At 42.4% G+C, this 20,278-nt stretch overlaps 1 protein-coding gene across 2 annotated transcripts in view; it reads left to right on the top strand.

Annotated features, from left to right (window-relative positions):
* Positions 1-20,278, top strand: part of Gpc6 (glypican 6) — a 951,185-nt gene that overhangs the window by 853,317 nt on the left and 77,590 nt on the right. For both annotated transcript variants that reach the window (XM_050150388.1, XM_050150389.1), the window contains one exon: positions 14,421-14,564. In XM_050150388.1, the coding sequence (XP_050006345.1) occupies positions 14,421-14,564 (144 nt within the window). The remainder of the gene's footprint in view (positions 1-14,420; positions 14,565-20,278) is intronic.

Below are 20,278 nucleotides of genomic sequence, written 5' to 3'. Positions count from 1 at the left end.
TGCTGTTTTAAGAAGTGTATTTAAAAATGACAGATTCTGTGAGAAATGCCATAATGAAGACAGAAAAACATATAGGGCCTGTAAGGTCACACACATGAGCGCATGCAGTAGCAAGGGTCACAGTAACAGCCTGTAAGGTCAAACACATGAACGCATGAAGTAGGAAGGGTCATACAGTGACAGCCTGTAAGGTCACACACACGAGCACACGCAGTAGGAAGGATCACAGCGACACCATGATAGGTGGACTGGCAACAGAAAAGTGTATCTGATAGCTTGACGTAGAGAAAAATGAGTGGGAAGAGAGGCCGGGAAAAGAATAGCCGAGCTCTCTGAGAAAGGTCGAGTATGTAAAGAACGTTCAGTGGCCTTCTGAAAAAGCAGCAAAAGCTAATGAAACAGAGATGCCGAATGTGAGGCCCTCGAGCTGATCGTCTGCTTCCCTTTATGATGTTCAATGCTTTCCAGGAAGACAAATTCTCACTACATGTCTCTGTTTCTCTTACCCAGTGTAGTCATTCATGTCTTCCCATCATTCCTCTAGTTTTAGTAGTACACACACACACATACACACACAAGAATGCGCGCATGCACACACTCATGTATGCACGCAAACACACATATGAACAGACCACCTTAAGATAAGAGATGCCTCTTCCTTAAACATTCTCATCATATTGAGAGGAAGGAGAACCAACCCTCTTCTGCCTCATAATTGAGATGGTGAATGAGAGCTTTACAGACTAGAAAAAAGTCGGTTCCCACCGTGGATAGTCATGCCCCTGTCTTGTACGAGGTCTGCTTGCAGTGGGCTTATCAAGTCCTTTTCATTCCCTCAGAGAGGCAGTTCGGAATGAGGTCTAAGAAGATTCTGTTGGAACATATATTGGCTGTGCCAAAGTGTGCAACAAAGTTATAAAAATGCATTCCTAAGTCACTACGCTGTTTTAAAACTCTAGGTTTCTTTTCTCGTTGTGAAATATTTGTATATGCGTATACATTGTGAAAGGATGGGGACTCAAACACGTTAATTTTGTTGTAGTTGTTTCCTCTGTAGCACAGAATGACCAAGTAGCAATGAAAGCCTTCGTAGTTACTATTGGTTGAACCCTGACTGTATCCATTCAACAAATATCACAGCGTGTTCCAGGCACAAGAAACACTGTAGAAGGAAAACTGCCCTTGCTTTGCTGACAGTTTCTCTCTCTATGCCTTTTCCCTGGAATCTGGTGAAGCACCCATTTGCTTGTTCATCGAAAAGGAATGTTAAATTTACGGAGATGAAACAGTTAGACTGAGGTCAGACAGCAAGCGGCAGAGCTGGGATGCAGCCAGATCTGCCCAGTTCAAAAGGAAAAAGATTTACCCAGCATGCCATAGTTTCCTTTATAAGCATCTCCCGCCAGGACCAAATGTGTTCAGCACTGGCAGTACCAGCTGCAGGAGGGAGCGTGGCCTGGCACACTCTGGGGAGCCTGTGCAGGAAAAGTAGAAGTAGATAGTTCAAGTACAAAGGCATCACATTCAGCAGCTTCGCAATCGTCATGAGAGACAAGGGAGAGCTCTTGCTAGTGCCCTGTATCCCGCCCAGATGAAAGCAGTTCAAAACTGCTCATTGGTGGAAAGTCTCTAAAGAAGTGGTGGCGGGTGGGGAGGCACCCAGAATCAAGTTTCTGCTTTGGAACTTCGGATCTGTTGATAATCTTCCCCTTATGATCTCAGCGAAGATAAAACCGATTCCACCAGATAGCTATATTAGGGATAATTTCAAATCTCACTCAGGAAGATTAGTTTTTCAGATAGAATCTAAACTTAATAAATTCCAATTGAGGCCCTTCTATTCAATTAACAGCTATTATAGATGAGTATGGTGCCCATTCCAGAGGAGTGAGACAGCCCTAAGGTACTTAATTTTCTCTAGACTATTCTTCCTGATTGTGTTGCTCAAGAAAAAAAAAAACTAGAAGAACATTAAAGAGAATATAGCAACTTCTGTTGTTGTGGGAAGGCCGTTTGTTGGTTCCCAATCACTTAGCCCCAAAATAATCACACAGAAACTGTATTAATTAAATCAGTGCTTGGCCCATTAGCACTAGCTTCTTATTGGCTAACTTTTATATCTTAATTTAACCCATTTCTAGTAATCTCTGTATCCCCACACAGCTGTGGCTTACCGGGTAAAGTTCTGTCTGGCTCCAGCGGTGGCTACATGGCTTCTCTCTGACTCTGCCTCCTTTCTCCCAGCATTAAGTTTAGTTGCCCCCCCCCCCCCCCGCCTAGCTCTGTTCCCCTATAGCTCTGCTACAGGCCCAAAACTGTTGCTTTATTAACCAATGATATTCATAGCATACAGAGGGGAATCCCACATCATTCTGTCTCTTGCTATTGGGTCTAAGTTTCATCACCTATGTTTTTTTGTGTAGGATAATGGTTCTAGTTTCACAGACATTACATCACTTGTTATACAGGACTATTTTTCCAGCACCCAGCTCTCCCTCCCCAACCCTCTTCCCTGTACCTTCTTTCTTTCAGGGATTTCAGGGATAAACACTATCTTGAGAATTCAAATGGTAAAAATATTTTCTTTCCTATCAGAGGACATTACCTAGAATTTATCTTTTTACTACAACAGTGTCTTCTCTTTCCATTTGGGAGGTTCCTTATTATATGTGCTCTTTGTAAGGAAATGGGAGTATTAATAAGTTATGGTTATTTTTCTCTTTTTTTTTACTTTGTTTTTCCTGACCAGTGTTCTAAATTATATGAGAACCAGAGTTGTGTCTTAGTTAAGTTTTTCATTACTGTGAAGAGGTACCATGACAACGGCAACTCTTATAAATGAAAACATTTAGTTGGAGTGGCTCATAGTCTCAGAGGTTCAGTCCGTTAGCATCATGGTGGGGACCATGACAACATGCAGGCAGATATGATACAGTAGCTGTAGCTGTAGCTGAGAGTCCTACATCTTGCAGGCAACAGGAAGTCAATGGAGATGCTAGGTGGTATCCTGAGCAAAAGAAACCAGACTTTCTTCAGGGAAAAAGCCAGTTTTCATAATGCAAAAGGAAAGCTCAAATATGCTCATGTATAAGGAACGTATTAAAGAAAACTAGTTTTAGCCTTTTTTTCTTTGAAGAAGAGGTTCCAATATTGCTTCCCCTTTTGATGATAAAGGAAACCTTTTATTATCTCTAACATAGGGGGATTTACCTGGAGATTTTCTTTCACCTCAAAGGCAAAGGATGAGATTATATGTAACATACTCCACTCAAGAATGGATTAGTGAAACTCAGTTTAATTCAACACTCAATGTGTCTTCAGGAACAAAAAAAATAAACATATTTTCCGTGTCTCAGGGAAATTTTCTAACAACTTCTTCCTGCCTTGCAGGGAAGTTTTTCCAGTTCCATGTTTCTCCCAGACAGGCTCTTCCCATTCTCACAAACACACAGCCCTTATTCCTGCTTCTGATCACTTCCTTTCTCCTAAGGAATTGTGATCTGGCTTGACACTGATGGAATCACAGCCTCGGGTAGCCTCTGTGCCTGTAAAGGATTTGCCTCTGTGGGAACAACTTCTGCTTGAAGAGTTGGCCAACTCCCTTGGTGTAAATGCCCATGTTGTGGCTACTTGCAAACTCAGGCACGATGTCACTGAGCACAGAGAGACACACCATGATAAAGCAGTCCTGCCTTGTAAGAGTGGTTAGAACAAAAATCCTCAGAAGTATAGATAACAGTGTAGTGATTAGGAAGTAGGAAGTTTCATATATATATATATATATATATATATATATATATATAGTATAATTTATGTAATCGTAAGTGTATGCAACATAATGTTCAATGATCATGTTTAGCAATTGATTTGCAAAATTACTAGAAATGTCTCAATTCTCCTCATCAGCAATAAGATCCCATTCCCACACTGCTGCTCTAGGATGCTCCCTGGATTCTCCAGCCTGGACCGATTGTTCCTGTGGGCATTCCCTTTACACTCCTACTGTTCCAGTTCCCTGCTCTCTTGTCAAAACACTCACGAGAGTGGGGACATGTCCGTGATTTGTGTCCACGCCACTTAATTTTGGCCAGTGTAACACTCAGTATATATCTATTTGTTGAATCATGGGGTGAGTGAATGGTTCACAACCAAGCTGATGTGATTCATGTGCTTACTGATACCCTGCCAAGTGACCTTAAAGAAGTTCTTGCAACCTTATAAACAGAGAGCGTGTGAAATAATCATTTAACTAGGCAGAGAGAAATGGAGCTTCTTTTCTCTCCATACACTAAAATATGCTATGTTCAGTTCCTTGAAACTCTGCCCTCGGCTCATTTGGAAAGAATATCAAGATATCCTGCAGTGTAAGGAATGCAAAACCAAGAAGAAGAAAAAAAGGTCTCAAGCCAATGGAAAGAATTTGTTTTTATTGAAGAAAAGATTTTAAGAAGTACACAGTACATCTGACATACCCAAAACCAAGCTGTTTAAGCCTTAGAAGCAAATTGTTTAAACCTTAAAATGTGCATGGCAGCCAGCTTTTGAGAAACCAAAGCCAGTAAAAAGTGACCAAAACAAAAACTAATGGCTTGGCTTGATTCAGAATCCTGAATTCTCTTAACAGGATGCTGAATCCATCCAGGGACTCAGAGTTTGCCAGAGAAGTTGGCCAGGGAACCACTGCAATCAATCTTTAAGGAAAGAAAAACATGAGTCAGGAAGAAAAGAGAAAGAATGATGATGAGAGAGGAGAGGAAAGACAGGAAGACAGGGTCAAAGGAGGAAGGAGATTGTTCTGAAATGATGGGGTGAAAAGATGGTCTAAGACAAGGCAATCCATGAAGAGACTGGCCAACCTAAACAGCAATGAAAAGCTGAGGATTTGAAATGTTTGTATCATTAATCCAATGATTTTAAACCAAAGAAGTAATAATTATCAAAACTGTTAAGTTGTATCCAGGACTATGTGTCAAATCAAAGAAAGCATAGTTATCAGAATCATTAAGTAGCATCCAGGACTTTGTGGCTTAAGATGTTAGCAGGAGGCTGTGAGGAATGGGAAAACCTACTGTGAACTTACACTCTGGGGAAAGTTCCATTTATTGATAATATGCAAGTCCTCCGACTATTAACTTGATGAACTGCCTTTGGCAATATTTTAGGCTACTCACATTTACCTACATTAACATGCTAATATCCTGATACAAACATACATTTCAGTCACCCCTTCCACTTTGAATGGTTACTTTATTTGTGACTGTATGTGTGTCTGTACGTGGGTATGCACAGATGACTGCAGTGCCCACCTAGGCCTGAAAAGAGGGTCAGACCCCTGGAGTTGGAGTCACTGGTGGCTGTGAGCCACCTAATGTGGGTGCTGGGGATGAACTCAGCTCCTCCGCAGCAGCAGTGTGCACTCGTAATACCGAGTCATCTCTCCACTGCCGTCACTTCGCACTGAGAAAAGGCCTGCAGCTCTGTGCTCGAGTTGGATGATCTGGGTGATTGATTGACAGCAGGGAGAGGATACAGCTGTTACAGTGAAAGAATGCTCCTGGCCAGGATTCTGACCAGACAAGGATGATGTTGGGAACAAAATCTTTGTAAAGATTCCAAATTACCTACTATTTTGATCTAACCAATGCCATTGACTGAGCTCTGAATCCAGTCACAGTAATCCCTCCATCCACTCATGTTTCATGGTCTTTAGTTTCAGTTACTCACAGTCCATTGCTGTCCAATCAACTTAAAACATCCTAGAAGTAAAAACTGATAAGTTTTACATTGTACATCATTTTAGGTAGCATGATGACATTCTCCATTGACCTACTCCATCATGCCGTGGGTGTGAATCAACCCCTTTCTTAGTGTGTTTATGTTGGATATGCGACCCAACCCTTAATTATAGAACGACTGTCACTACCACAGTGCTCACATTCAAAGAACTCTTATTTTATTCAGAAATGGACCCAAAACACAAGAGTGGTGATGCAAGCAATTTGAATGTGCCTTGAAGTTCTTCTTTTAAGAGAACAAGTGAAAAAAATTATAGTTACATACATAGACAAAAAATTCTCTTGGCAAGGTTCAGTTCTCTGAAGTTTCTGACATTTTCTAACACACAGGGGACTATGATAGGCAGAGAACCTGTAACTCTTAGCTTAATCTACTAACCAGAGAGCCAATATGACTATTTTGAAAGTGAGATCTTCCATTTTCTAGCCGGCTTATTAATTTTTAAAAGTAGCTTATCAAATGATCAAGAACTAGTAATTTTGTTCTAGTTATTAATTTTAGTGAAGTTGTTTATTGAGCTTGGATTTAACTCAACATAGTAAATGGAGCAAAGACAACAGCCATATTTTTCAAATGAATGCATGGTTTGCCAGAGTTCTTCAGGCTGAGGAAGAAATATTCAGCCGTGGTTTGAGGATGCAATTGCTTATTTGAGATGATGTGTGTGATGGTGTAATGAAGGGTCTTCCACAGACACTCCCAGATGTATGAAGGGTCTCCCATGGACACTCCCAGGTATATGAAGGGTCTCCCATGGACACTCCCAGGTTTCTTTACTCCCCTTTTCTGCTTTTACCCCTCATTACTGGTGACCACATGCTAGGTGACTTCAACAAATGCAACATGGGGAGATGATGCTAAAACTTTCACTTACTTGTAGTCATTCATTTCCGATTTTTTAAAAACACACACTATGTGCTGGAAATGCATAGAGGCTGGGATACAGTGGTAAAATGTTTCAGATTCTATTTTTCAGAGAGCTTGAATTGTTCACCCAGAACTCCATGCAATCCGTGCATTTGACTTGTTAGTCAGTATTTCTATGAGTAATTACAGTTTGTGTCAGTTAAAATAACAAACCTTTGTATTTCATTTTTTCAGTTCACTAAGCTTCATATTTCATCTTTAAAATGACTCTGAAACTTGGGAAGTCATGTTGTCCCAGTGTCGTCCGAGTTTAAGATGAAGGACGGAAGCTAGTACTTCAAACTCCTAAGTTCTGGTTAATGACTTACTATGGTCAAAATGTATTTATCACCCAAAATTTATATTGAAAGTTAACTCCTAGAATCTTTAACTGTAATTACAGGAGTTATCCCTTATAAAAGAGACCTGAAGGGGGCCTTCCACTGGCTCATCTGCTAAATCGGGACTGGGCAAGAAGGTGCCATTTATGAGCTGCCTGGTACTTAGACCTTACACTTCCCAGCCTCTAGAACTACAGAAGTTTCTGATACTTATGAATGATCCCATTGAAGGTATTTCATTGTAGCACTTCAAATCCCCAAAACACTTGTCTGCTGCCGCACGGCTCTCTGTCACAGAAATAGCCACCACACCTGGACCCATTCTACACAATCATGTACTGACTCAATGGTTCTTTGTTCCCTGGGTACAAATGGAATAGAGTGAAATTCCCCAGTTAGTCTTCACAAAGAGAGTGAAGTCATCAGCACTGTGATACAAATTAGAATCTAATAAATAAAGAAAACATGACTTAGTCTCAAAACATCAAGTCTGAGTAAATCCAGGCGGTCGGTGGTGGCACACACCTTTAATCCCAACAGTGAGTTCTAGGACAGCCAGAGCTGTAACATAAAGAAACCCTGTCTTTGGGGGGGGGGGGTGTGTGAGGAGGCATCTAGTCATCCATATTTAAAATAAAACACCAGAGCTCCACTTTCAAATTTCAAAATGATAGGTGTTAGCCATAGTTTTTGACTTCGTAAAAACCCACTGATAAGAAGGTACAGAGATGGGGATGCCTTCAAACACAGCCGCTGAAACAGAGAATATCTACAGCACTGTCTCTCAAGTGGGTGATAATGACTTCGCTGAATATGTAATCAAAGTAGCAAAGACAAGGGGGCTGGAGAGATGGCTCAGTGGTTGGGAGCATTGCCTGCTCTTCCAAAGGTCCTGAGTTCAGTTCCCAGTAACCACATGGTGGCTCGCAACCATCTGTAGGGAGGTCTGGCGCCCTCTTCTGGCCTTCAGGCATACAGACAGAGTATTGTATGCATAATAAATAAATAAATATTTTAAAAAAAAGTAGCAAAGACAAGGCAGAGACCAAGAGGACAGGGTGACGGCTGTAGGCATCTCTGAAAAGATGAATGTTGTATTTCCTATGAGAAACATGGTAATAAATTTTGGTGTTTAGGTTTTAAATACCTTAAGAAACCAATGACTGAATGCAAATCTATTATCAATACACCTCTTAATATTGTCCCTCTCCTCCCTTCCCCCTCCCTCTCCTCCTCTTGTCCTCCCTCCTCCCACTCCGCCCTCTAAAGCCATAAAACGTCTCTTCCTTCGCGCTTCCCTTTCCATGTCAGTGTCTTTTCAGAATGCCACTAGACTTCTGGGACATCATCTCCTCAGAAGGAGAGGACCCACGGGGCAGGGTGCTCCTCCCCCAAAGCCACAGGTCTTTTGGGGTTGGCTGTATAGGAAAGATGGTTTCTTTGAGTATTCATGGCATTTGTCTATGACAAAGTTTCTGGATATTTTCTGAAATTATCTAATTATCCCTTCCCACGTTCCTTAGAGTGAATCGGGCAGGAGGGAACAGTGATGATACTTTTTAAAGGGGTGGGTCTAAAGAGGTGTTACCCTTTTAAGTATTTAGCCTGATGTTACAACTTCTAGAAACTTCCGTTTTGCGGTGGGAAAAAAAAAAAAAAAGGCCTTTTTTCGACCTTTGCTGAAGGTGGAGTGGCAGCACCAACCTTTAAGGCTGCTCTGTCCGAATCTCGTTTCTCTTAGCAGGCTTAAGCCGCTCTCATCTTGAGGTGGTACTTCTTGGAGGAACCCTACCACCCTACAAATAACATCCTAAACACACTGGAACAGGTAGTGGCTGACCCCCAATGAATGTTCCTAATTTAACACATGAACTCTGTGGCTTCTGCCATATCTTTGAGCTCTTACAAATAATGTTGTGTGGGAAACACAGATGAAGGCCTTGAGAAGCCATAAGGAAGATGCTTGCACTCTTCCAGAGCAACTGAATTTGACTCTCTCATTGGAAGTTCTTTAGTGGCTTCAATTTCAGCTCCAGGTAACTCAATGCCATCTTCTGGTCTTTGTGGGCACTACACTCATGTGTATAAGCCCACACAGAGGCACATACACTTGTTGTTTGTTTGTTTTAAGTAAATAAATAAACGTCTAGAAAAAAGAAGGGGAAACAAAGACCACGTCAGATGTGTTCCTTTTCACTTTTTTTTTTAGATCATTTAGAGGAAGTATAAGTTATGGACTTGTGTAATTATGTAGTGGTTATCAAGCACTTGTTTTCCAGATAGTGGTTCCTGAGGTCCTGCTTCATAATCTGCATTTGAACATAACCACATGCCAATGTGGTAAATGGTATTATCTCTGTTAAACAGAGGAGGGGCCCTGAAATGGTGGTGCATGCCTTTAATCCCAGCACTGGGGGGGGGGGGGGGGGAGGCAGGTGGATCTCTATGAGTTCAAGGCCAGCCTGGTCTACTGAGCTAGTTTCAGGACAGCCAGGAGAAACCCTGCCTCGAAAAACCCAAATAAAAACAAAAACAAAAAATCACATATATACATACATACATACATACTCATACGTACATACTTACATACATACACACACATACATCACACACACATATTCAGAACAGAGGCGAAAGATGGCATCATAGAGCCTCCTCTATTTATCCACACAACTCAAGCCGTTCTCACTCCATCAGCCATTCTCCCTCTGTTTTCCCTTGATAAACAGCTTCAGGACTCTAAAACCCATCTAAAGCTCAGTTTGCATCTCTAGCCCACCACTTGATCTACTCTCATTTAACCTCAGGACCTGCCTATCATATTACAGATTCTCACCCACTTCTTCTTTTGTTCAAAATATAAAATACTGGGTACCCCAGCTACCAGGGCCCCTTATATTGACCTAGACTTAGGTCTCTATGGTCACAGAGCTATTTTAGCAGACTCAGAAAACAGAAATACTCCAAATTTCTGGCTAATAATTCCATTTGTCACGCACTCTAAGAACCCCATGTTTTTTAAACGCTTTTTCTAGCTAATGGATTACATGTTGTCTTACTGTCTGCAGGCTAATATGACAGAATACCGTGAAGCAGACAACACAAACAACAGTCCTTCCGCTGTAAGGTCCCGATCCCACTCACTACCCACCATCATCCCACTCCTTCAGAGATGAGGTCTCAATTTAGGGATCTGGAGGGACACAGATATTCAGACAACGTGCGTTCCATGGGGAGCTGTGAGTGTCACTCTGTGTGTTCACAGCTGCAGAATGGACATGAGGTTGGTTTTTAATTGGTTCTCTGTACAACACTGGTACAGAAGTCTTCCATCATCCTCAAGAAAGAGCAGACAAGCTGGTACTCTGGGGCCTCCTTGTACCTGTTCTCATCGAGTTTCACAGAATCGGCAATACAGATTGTAACCGGCATGGAACCCTCCCACGGGAGGGCCTCTCTTATACTGGGTCTGTTCTTCTAAGAGTGGAGGAGTATGTCTGTTTAGGGATAGTCAAACTTTGAGGTCATTGTGAACAAGCTTTTATGAACATACCCAGCAGATTTAGAGGCTCAGTGACTTGAGAGATGAGGTCTCAATTTAGGGATCTGGGAAGGACACAGATATTCAGACAACGTGCGTTCTCTATGGGGAGCTGTGATAGTGGTGATACGGATGGGGAGAAACTGAGCATTTTCTTTGGTTTGGCCTTAGACCCGGCAAGTTCTGCTTCAAAGCCACCCTCAAAAACCTAAACTAGGCATTAATAATGGGAAGTTAGCAGGCTGTATTAAGTAATCTGTGGTCGGTTAACACCTGCCAAACAAACCCACCACCAAATGTGAAAACTCTCCCCAGAATCCTCCATGCGTTCTTTCAGGGAACCTGCATTCCTGTGATGTCCCTGGGTTCCCTGAGTCAGACTCTCCCTTCCTGAGCTGTGGTTAGAGGGTCTATCAACCCTTCCCGTGGCCAGGCCTTCGAAATCTCAGCAAGGCCGTTGCTATTATTCCCCTTCTCTGTCTTTATATTTCTTAAAAGTCAGCTGTCATTTTCAAAGCAATCCAAAACAGCCCACTCAACAGATCCCCTGGGGCTTTGGGAATGGTAAGGCCCTCCATCAGCGGTGACCTTGATACAAGGAAGTGATTTAAACACTGGGGAAGAAAGGGCCCACTATCTTTATCACACTGGTTACACCATCAACTTTAGAAATTGTGAGAGAGAAGAATAATCAATAGTGTGTTAAGACCAGCCTCCAAGAACGCCAAGACAAAGTATCCCTCTGCTGCAAAATGCTGAGTTGAAGAAGAAGTTTGAATGCACAAAAGAGAAATTAGTTGTAGTGGTGAAGCAAAATGAATTGTGTCTCGAGATGGAATTTGTCATGGGGAATGGCACTCAAGGGCTCTCTGCGTCCTTCAGGGCGATCACACAATATGCAGGATGACAAATGCTTCAAGTTGAACAAAACAGAATCAAATAGCAACACAAGAATGAGCACACTGTAAATTTGCATATGTAGGATACGAATTGCCACAAATAAACAGTTGGGGAAAGTTTCTTCAGTTGAAATTAAAAGACATCTTCTCCTTTCTCTCTACTCTCCAACTCCTCCCATGGACTCCTTGCTCTCTCTCAAATTCATGACCTCTGGCTTTTTTTCTTTAATTCTTACTCTATATGTTTTTACTATATATTCTTACTAAATATATAGCTAATCATATAACTACAACCTGCTTAGTCAGTATAGGGTTACTTGTGTGTATCGATTTCAAGGCTGACTATGTAGTATTGGATCACTAACTGGGGACCTCTTTCTTGGAGAAGACTGAGTCTCAGCCTTCCTTCGTTGCCTGTAGATTTTGGCTAGGGTTGGGGTCTTTTGAGATGTTCCCCCTTGCATGTTAGCGTGTATGCTGTTATCATTCTTATTCTGAGCCTCATAAGACAGCCATGTTTTTGAGACTACTCAGGTTTAGCTTCCCTAAATTTCGAGAGAGGAATATCTCAGCACACATCCTGTTCCTTGGACTATTACCGTCTTCCTAACCTGCTCTTCATCAATGATCCCTGAGCCTTAAATGAAAGAGCTGTGTTGTCGGTGAATCAATGAGGCTGGGTACCAATCACTTTTCTCTGCATTTGGATTGCTTATCATTTTCTGTAATGGTCTCTATCTGTTGTAGGGAACTTTGTTGACGGGTGAAAACTACACTTACTTGTGGGAATAAAGATAAATATTTAGAATACAGTAGGGATTCTGATAGGTTAGTAAAGTAGTTGCTATAGGTTTGCATACAAGATGCATGACCTCACTAGCCCCTTGTAGCTGTCTAGGTTTCCAGTAACAGGCATTAGCCTTTTAAAAATCATCTAGGAGGAAATGATCATCTCCTGTATATAAATGTTAGAAACATAAGGTTATATTTGAATATGTTCTGAAAAGTTTTGCTATGTGTCTTACAGGGTTCTTTAGAGTATTATATAATATATATTATAAAATGAATATATATGTATTATATATATGCATATATATATGGGATTTATAGGAGTGGCTTATGACTGTTGTCCAGCTAGTTCCACAATGACTGTCTACCAAGGGAAGGTCCAAGAATCTAGTAGTTGTTCAGTCCGTGATGCTGGATGTCTCGGCTGGTCTTCAGTAGATGCTGGAATCTTGAAGAATTAAGCACAAATGCTAGGGAAGAAGAGAACTTATCAGCGAGAGTGAGAGCCACCAGGCGAAGAGACCGAGCATCCTTCTTCCACATCCTTATATAGGTTGTGAACTGAAGGTGTGGCCCAAGTTAAAAGTGAATCTTCCTACCTCCAAAGAATTGGATTAAAATTGGGTCTTCCCACTTCAAATGATTTAAGTAAGAAAAAAATAATCCCTCACGGGTCTCCCCAGGCACTTGGGGTTTAGTTCGTTCCAGATGTAGCCAACCAAGAATAGCCAACACACTGCTTCCTGAAAGTCTAGGAAAGGAATTATCTCTCGATAACTGGTACAAAGGAGAAAGCATCTAGAAAGAGTGAAGGAAATGTTCCCACACCAACCTGAGTGAAATCACTATGGAAAAAGACTGGCATCTCAGCCCCTAAATTCATTACAATCAAATGTTTGATTTCCCACGGCAGCCCTAACTGTGACATGAACAGCTGTCAACAACAGAATTAGAGGGAAATGCGTTATGTGCACTTCACCCGCATTCGCTTGTCCTATTTTCACACCATTTGCTCAGGAGAATGTTTCCACAAAGTTCTTCCAGTAGAGATTTTCGTTATTCCAAAGGGAACCCCTCCAGTCTGGTGCCTTAGGTATGCCACATGTGAAATACACTTGTCGTGTTAGGCGGCATGGCTCCCAAACGGTTGCGTGCTGAGTGCCAAACCCAAGATCAATGAAGAGTCTGGGCCACAACTGGTTTAATCCTGAAACCATGCTATGAAGAACCTATTATCATTCCCGTATTTCATGGTTGGTTCCTGCTATTTCTAGTGGTTATGTTCCGTATGGTTAAGCAAACTGACATGGCAAATACTGAATCCTAATTTCCTAAGAGAAACAGGGCTAGATGCTGCTGGTTAGCGTATGACGAGGCAACCCAACTGCAAGCATGTTTGAATTTGTTTCCATCTAAGAGACCTTACCTAAGGTCTGCATACTTGATGAACATTGAACCCAAGAGACCTAGCTCGGAGCTGAAAGAAGTGTGTGTCCCGGTGGCACAGGCCTTTAATCCCAGCACTCAGGAGGCAGAAGCAGGCAGATCTCTGTGAGTTCAAGGCCAGCCTGGTCTACAAGAGCTAGTTCCAGGACAGGAACCAAAAGCTACGGAAAAACCCTGTCTGGAAAATAAAAAAAAAAAAAAAGTATGTTGTCCTTATGAAACACATCACTTCCTTCCTGGTGCGGGCATACTAGACAGTACCTAAAATCTGTCTACACCAGGGACCCAGGGACCCATTCACTCATTCGTGGATGTTCCAGAGCTCGCACAGAGGCCACGCGAGATTTTGCCACATTGTCTATATCAACAAAATTCTCATGAGTACTCATTTGAGGATTTACAAATAAATTTCCACTCGAAAGACAACTCTGCAGCTATGGAATCTGTACATAGTGAGGGCCAGTTGGTTCTATGTGGTAAGCCCATGGGAGGACACGCACACAGCTGGCTCTCTCTCTATTTGTGTGGCAATTTCCCCCGCAGGTGTTTATACATCTTTAAATTCAAAGAGTAGAAATTAGAGATTTTTGGAAAGTAAGAATTTCATGAAAAGATGTGACGAGCCTTGTGTTGCGTGCTTCCGGGTTGTGAATTTAGAATCAGTTCGGTACTGACGACAGTCACTCGCTCTGCTTCTCCTAGGTCTTCCAGGGCTGCGGCCAGCCCAAACCTGCTCCGGCTCTCAGGTCTGCTCGCTCAGCCCCAGAAAATTTTAACCCACGTTTTCGGCCCTACAACCCCGAGGAACGACCCACCACGGCCGCAGGCACGAGCTTGGACCGGCTGGTGAGTACTTCGCTTGTTGACTGTGCGGCCGGGTCATTCGCTCCGTGAGGTCTGGGCTACGGGATTTCTAACGCGGGGTGGAAAAGCCATCGTATTCTTGTACCTGCTCCTGTTCTCAATAGAATGGTGGACAGTAAGAGTTGTTTTGTTTTGTTTTGTTTTCCGTTTAGGTCATGAATTTATTTAGGAACCCTTAAAACTATTAAATCCTCTAGTGCAGTGACTAAGAGCCCAGCTTCCTATTTCTTCAGAAATGTTGCCTGGAAGCCCAGTTGCTGGATCTCTCAGATGTCTAATTACAAAACCACATTTCTAATTCATATGCTGCACTTCTTTAAATGCTTGCTTCTGTGAGTTTAATATCCTCTTGCTTTCTTATGATTCCTCATATGCTGAGTTTGCTCTTTGGAAAGTCTATCAGGAAGTTCCAAATTAATGTTTGGATTTTTGTTTTGTTTTGTTGTTTTTTGTTTATTTGCTTGTTTTTTTTTCTTTTCTAAATGTATCTTAAAAATAGGGATCTTAGGGCCATTTAAATATGTGTCAGGGACTGGGTGGCTTTTAATGTGTTTTTAAAAAACAAATTTGGGATAAAAATTAAGAGCTCTTAATTTCAAAGAAATATGGCCTGGTCATTTCCAATTCAATGTCTTCAATTCATAATGCCATATACAATCGATACACCTGCGCTGTTAGCACCGTGAATGCTGCTCTGCCAATTATCCCGATGCAAAATTACCAGATAAACCCCCAGGGTCAAACAGCATTTGAACCACGTCTGACTGTGTCATATAAATTCTGTCTTGAGGGCTGTTGGTTATGAAATACTGTTATTAGTCACTGTTATGAATGCCTTTATGGTTTTAGTTAATACCCCTTCCACAGTGTAGAACTCGCGAGATTAAATTGGTCGTGTTTGGCCTATGTGTAAGTACATCTCGGCATTTCTCTCTCTAAAGGAAAAGAATCAAGCGAATGTAACAACATAAAGGTCTACCCACTAAGTGTCAAAGTGAAAGGGTAGCCGCTCTCGTTAACTGTTAAATCATGCTTTGAATTTATTACCCTTTATTAGCAAATAAAATCCCCTCTGCAGCACAGGTTTTGGAAAAGGAATCCCAAGTGTATTGCTTCAGCCTGCCCTCCAACCCTTGTTTAGTCCGTCCTCTATCACATTTTCAAGAAAATTTGAAAATTAGTTACTGGTTTTCTTTTACCCAGCCAACTCTACTCTGCCAACCAACAGCTTGGGCAACCTTTGCCAAGAACACTCGCGTCCTGTAGAGTAGGCTGTTCGGATTCTACTTTACATGTGCTTTGTGTCTCTCTAAGCAGAAACCCCCAGGATTCGATTAACTAACTTTAGTTAGTGCGAACTCAGTTATTAGAGGAGGCTGTGCCCTTCAAGGTGTCTGCCAACCCCAGCTGAAAACTGGAACACGGGTGTCAGATGGATCCGCCCTAGACAGCTCATGTACTAAATTTGTGCCCGCAGAGTACAATTTTGCTTTACACACTTCAAAAACCTCTTAGAGAAATTTCCTGTTAAATCTTCTCACCACGATAGGTGGATAAAGTTTTTTTGTAAAAAAAAAAAAAACAAGGGCATATTATATACTTAGTCAAAAATGCCTTAAATGTGGACACTGTACTGATATCTATGACAATTAGTAGATATTTTTCCTTTGAAACAGAGAAGCATTCTCTAGGCTAAATAAACACGTTAAGTGAGGAAAATAAGAGGAAAAAAACTTGCTACTCCACGCAGTATTATTGCCGTAAAACACAAACTAAATAAATGCAGCTCTGATAATTTTCATGATCTTCAAAGTCTCACAGTGAAGGCTTCACTGAGTAACCTTCAAAATGCATACCCAGAAGGAGTCTGGAAAGCTATTGACAGCAAACTGATGGAAGACATTCTATTTTATGTCCCGTGAAAATATTTTTAATCGATGTTTTTCAAGCACTAAATGACAATGGTTAATCCCCTGTCATATGTAAAAAGCCAGGGCCAGCCCCAGAGCAGCGTAGGTATTCAAGCCAGGAGCTCAATTTGCTGTGTGATGCTCTCTGTCAGCACTGAGAGCGACTTCCTCCTGGGTGTGACTTCAGGCTGTGTACGTGAGAGCTGCCGTTTTGTTCCCGGTCTATGTTCTGGAACTCTGATCCTCTTTTCAAATTTGAGAATTAGCCATTTGTAACAGCCTCCCTCTTTCCAATTCTGCTCCTTCTCTCCAAAGATCAATTGTTCCCACATCAAAAGATGTTCTACTGAGGTTTTTCTTAAGACAGAGATGCTGGGCCCCAAGCTCCCATCAGAGGCTCCTATGCAGCCGCGGGCTTCCCCAAGGCCATTGCCTTCTGAGCATTCTGGGGTGGTCTTTCATGGACCTGTTCAAGGGGCAACTCCGGTGAGTTCTCCAGAAGGGTCTGTTCACTATTACAGCCTGTCCCTGCTGGTTATAAACAAGCCTTGTGATACCTACTCCTGTTTTAATTTTGCCCTGAAAAGATGTTTCCTGAATATTTATAAGAAGCCTGTGTCCCAGAAAAGGAGGAAATTGGAAAAGATTTCCCTGTTTCAGCAGAGAAAAGGCTTTAAAAGCCGACATTAAAACAACTCCCCACATGCCCCACCTATTTCCGTAAATGAAAATAACTTCATTCTGATGCTGGTGGCTGGTGACTTCTTGACACCTTTTAAATTAGTGCCTGTGCTATTGACTCTGGAATCCGTGGGTAAATGTTCTTCTGTCGGTTAGTGCAAAGCTGTGTTTTTATGGGAACTGATAATTAAGGGGTTTGTTTTAGAAATAAAGGTCTCAAACCCCAAGTCCCTGCTAAAGCTTGCAAAAGAGAATCATAAAGAACACGGTATCTTTCAGAAGGCCCAATCCCTTCATCGGGAGCTTGGAAATTCCTTACTATCACAAAGAAGAGTTTCCATTTCTTCTTCGAAAGTCCTGTGGGCCTGCAGTGCAGCTGACAGCAGCCGGCAGCCTTCAAACATGCTACCCTCGAGTCATACTTTCTTTGCCAAAACCAAAAGACTGTGTTTGTGTCAGTGCAGCTGCTGAGAGAAAGCTGGCTCTGGGGAAGTCTCGGACTCCTCACTGCCACCAACCGCATTTTATTGGGGACGCCAAGGCCAGCACCTGATCCTGCTAACAGGCTGTCCTCAGCATCATCTCTCAGCCGGCAGCCCTCCTGTGCCCACAGGCTGCTACAGGTTAGGAGTTAAGTGGGCCAGAGGTCGTTGTTTGCACTCTGAAGGGGACTGGTTCTCTTCTCCTTTTCGTAGACTGATCCTCTGTGGGTTCTCTGAAATACCTTGATAGGAGGCTATGTGGCTCGAAAGGTCCCGCTCAGTGGAAACACCAGGTGCAAAACCAATTCAGCACGGCCGCTAGAATTCTCAGGTCTGAGCACTCAGAGGTGTTGGACATTATCCTCCTGAAAGGCAATTAGATGAAGAGCTCGGAAAATTAGAGCACAATGTGCTCACTCCGGAACACTAAGGCAGACACTGCCTGTTACTTACAGCAGCTTTTTCATTAGGGCACATCTGAACTCTAAATTACAGCCCTTAGAGGAGTGTGACTTATAAAAGTCAACCTTATAAAAAAGAGAGAGAGAGAGACTTGGAAGTTAACTCATCACGCTGTGATGATTTAATCGAAAGCAACTCCAGTAAGTATCTCACCTTGTCCTGGCTGTCAAGACTTCCCGGTTATTCTCCAAGTCACTAAGAGTGTGGGCAGAGTAGACGGAGTGTGGGCTAACGAATGAGTCTAATGTGCTGTGCTGTATAAAATAACCTCTTTTTCTTTCTCTTTTGAATTTGTTTTCCTCTTGCTTCCCAGAGGACTGTGTGGAGGACCATGCAACATAGTGTAAGCCCTGGTCTTGTTGTTCATTCATCCCATTTGTCTAGAACATTCCTGAGAAATGCCACCACCTTCCCTTACCCTAACCCTAACCCTTTTCCCTTATCTAAGATGAGTTGACCACTGTGCAGGGTCACCTCATTTCCTAGTTTCCTGTTTGGTATTTATGGCTTATAACTGCTTTGGTATTCTTTCCCAATGGCAAGGTAACCTATATAATCTTTGTGGAACACTACCTCATTGGGTGGCGGATTTAAATTCTATTCCACTGGTCAAACTATTGTCATCTGCCTGAAAAACTAGCCCATCCCAATGGGCTCTATTGGCCTTTTCTTCTTGTGCTGAGAGAACAATTATCTCATTAATAATAAAAACAAACCATCATCAACTCTCATGCACAAGGAACTATTTTTTCCATTAGCAGGGACATGGAGAATGTAGGGGCTTTAAAAATAGTTGGTGAACTGGGAAGTGGTGGTGCATGCCTTTAATCCCAGCACTCGGGAGGCAGAGGCAGGCGGATCTCTGTGAGTTCGAGGCCAGCCTGGTCTACAAGAGCTAGTTCCAAGACAGGCTCCAAATCTACAGAGAAACCCTGTCTCAAAAAAAAAAGAAAAAAGAAAAAGAAAGAAAGAAAGAAAGAGAAAAGAAAATAGTTGACAGTATAAACTGTTTCTCTCCATTTATTTTGTTATTGTTCCTATTTGAATTACTGGGTGTGTTGTTTTGGTTTGGCTTGGTTGTTGATGTTTGTTTGTTGTTTATTTGTTTGAGCATTGTGGGAGGGAGTACTGGATATTGTTTTATCTGAAAGTAGCCTGTGTCAGACTGAGGACAAGAGTTCTAGGTTGCCTTGGCTGTTCCCAAGGACTACAACGTTAGAGAATGTGGTTTTCACAATACTCTTTTATGATGGTAACATTCTCTCCAAAGGACCTGTATCCTTAGGCCAGAGTGTGGCACATACCTGTAATCCCAGTTCAAAGCCAACCTGGGCTACCTATAGAGTCCAAGGCCAGCCTGGGGCTACATATCCTGCCTGAAACAAAACAAGTTTTGCAAAGACCTGTCCTGGGACCAGAAGAGGAGGTGTCTCACGGGAGGAGCACTCCCATGACACAATATAATCCCCTTCTCCCGACTTAGCCCGGGTGGTGCTCTGTACTGTGTGAAAGGTCTCCTTCAGAATTCATGTATCTCACTGAGAACCCGTCCCTGCTGAGTAGCCACCCATCCATGGTTACACCCTAGCCCAGGCCACTTTGCATGAAGTAAGAACACCTGAGAATTAAATCTAGGACAGGAACATGCTAAGACAGAAGACCCTGAGGAAGAGACAGGACAGGGGACTCAAGGGTTCCTGATACTAACTGGAGGAGGAGAGAGGAAGTCACGGCTGGGCAAGGTAGGCTTCTGTCAGTTTGGCCCAATGAATGGCCGGAGTCTCTCTGGCCAGGTACCACACAGCTCTTCCCTATAAACAGCCTCAGGATCCTGTTAGGCCCAGAAAATGAGCGAGCCGGTGTGGTCTCTTGGATGTTTACCTTGAACTTGCACCTTCACCCCTAGAATTGCACCCCTCTTCAACGTCCTGGGGTGAATGTAATCGCACTAGTACCCTTTATCTGCTGGACTTCCCTGTCTACAGTCACCAAACATTAAAACCCCAAATTATATTTCTGATATGGTCTTGGAAAAAACAAGCCACATCTTCAATTCACTGATGCTTAGTAGAAGCAAACGTGTTATTAATAATACTACATACAGGCTTGAGTAAAGGCAAACCACTCTCAAGATACGCACTTTGGGGCTGGGAAGGTACCT

This window comes from Alexandromys fortis, unplaced genomic scaffold (genome assembly GCF_014885135.2).
Source record: "Alexandromys fortis isolate MF-2015 unplaced genomic scaffold, M_Fortis_MF-2015_v1.1 scaffold_66, whole genome shotgun sequence".
Lineage (NCBI taxonomy): Eukaryota > Metazoa > Chordata > Mammalia > Rodentia > Cricetidae > Alexandromys > Alexandromys fortis.
The sequence above is the reverse complement of the archived record's forward strand: the minus strand, read 5'-3'. Positions and strand labels throughout refer to the sequence as shown.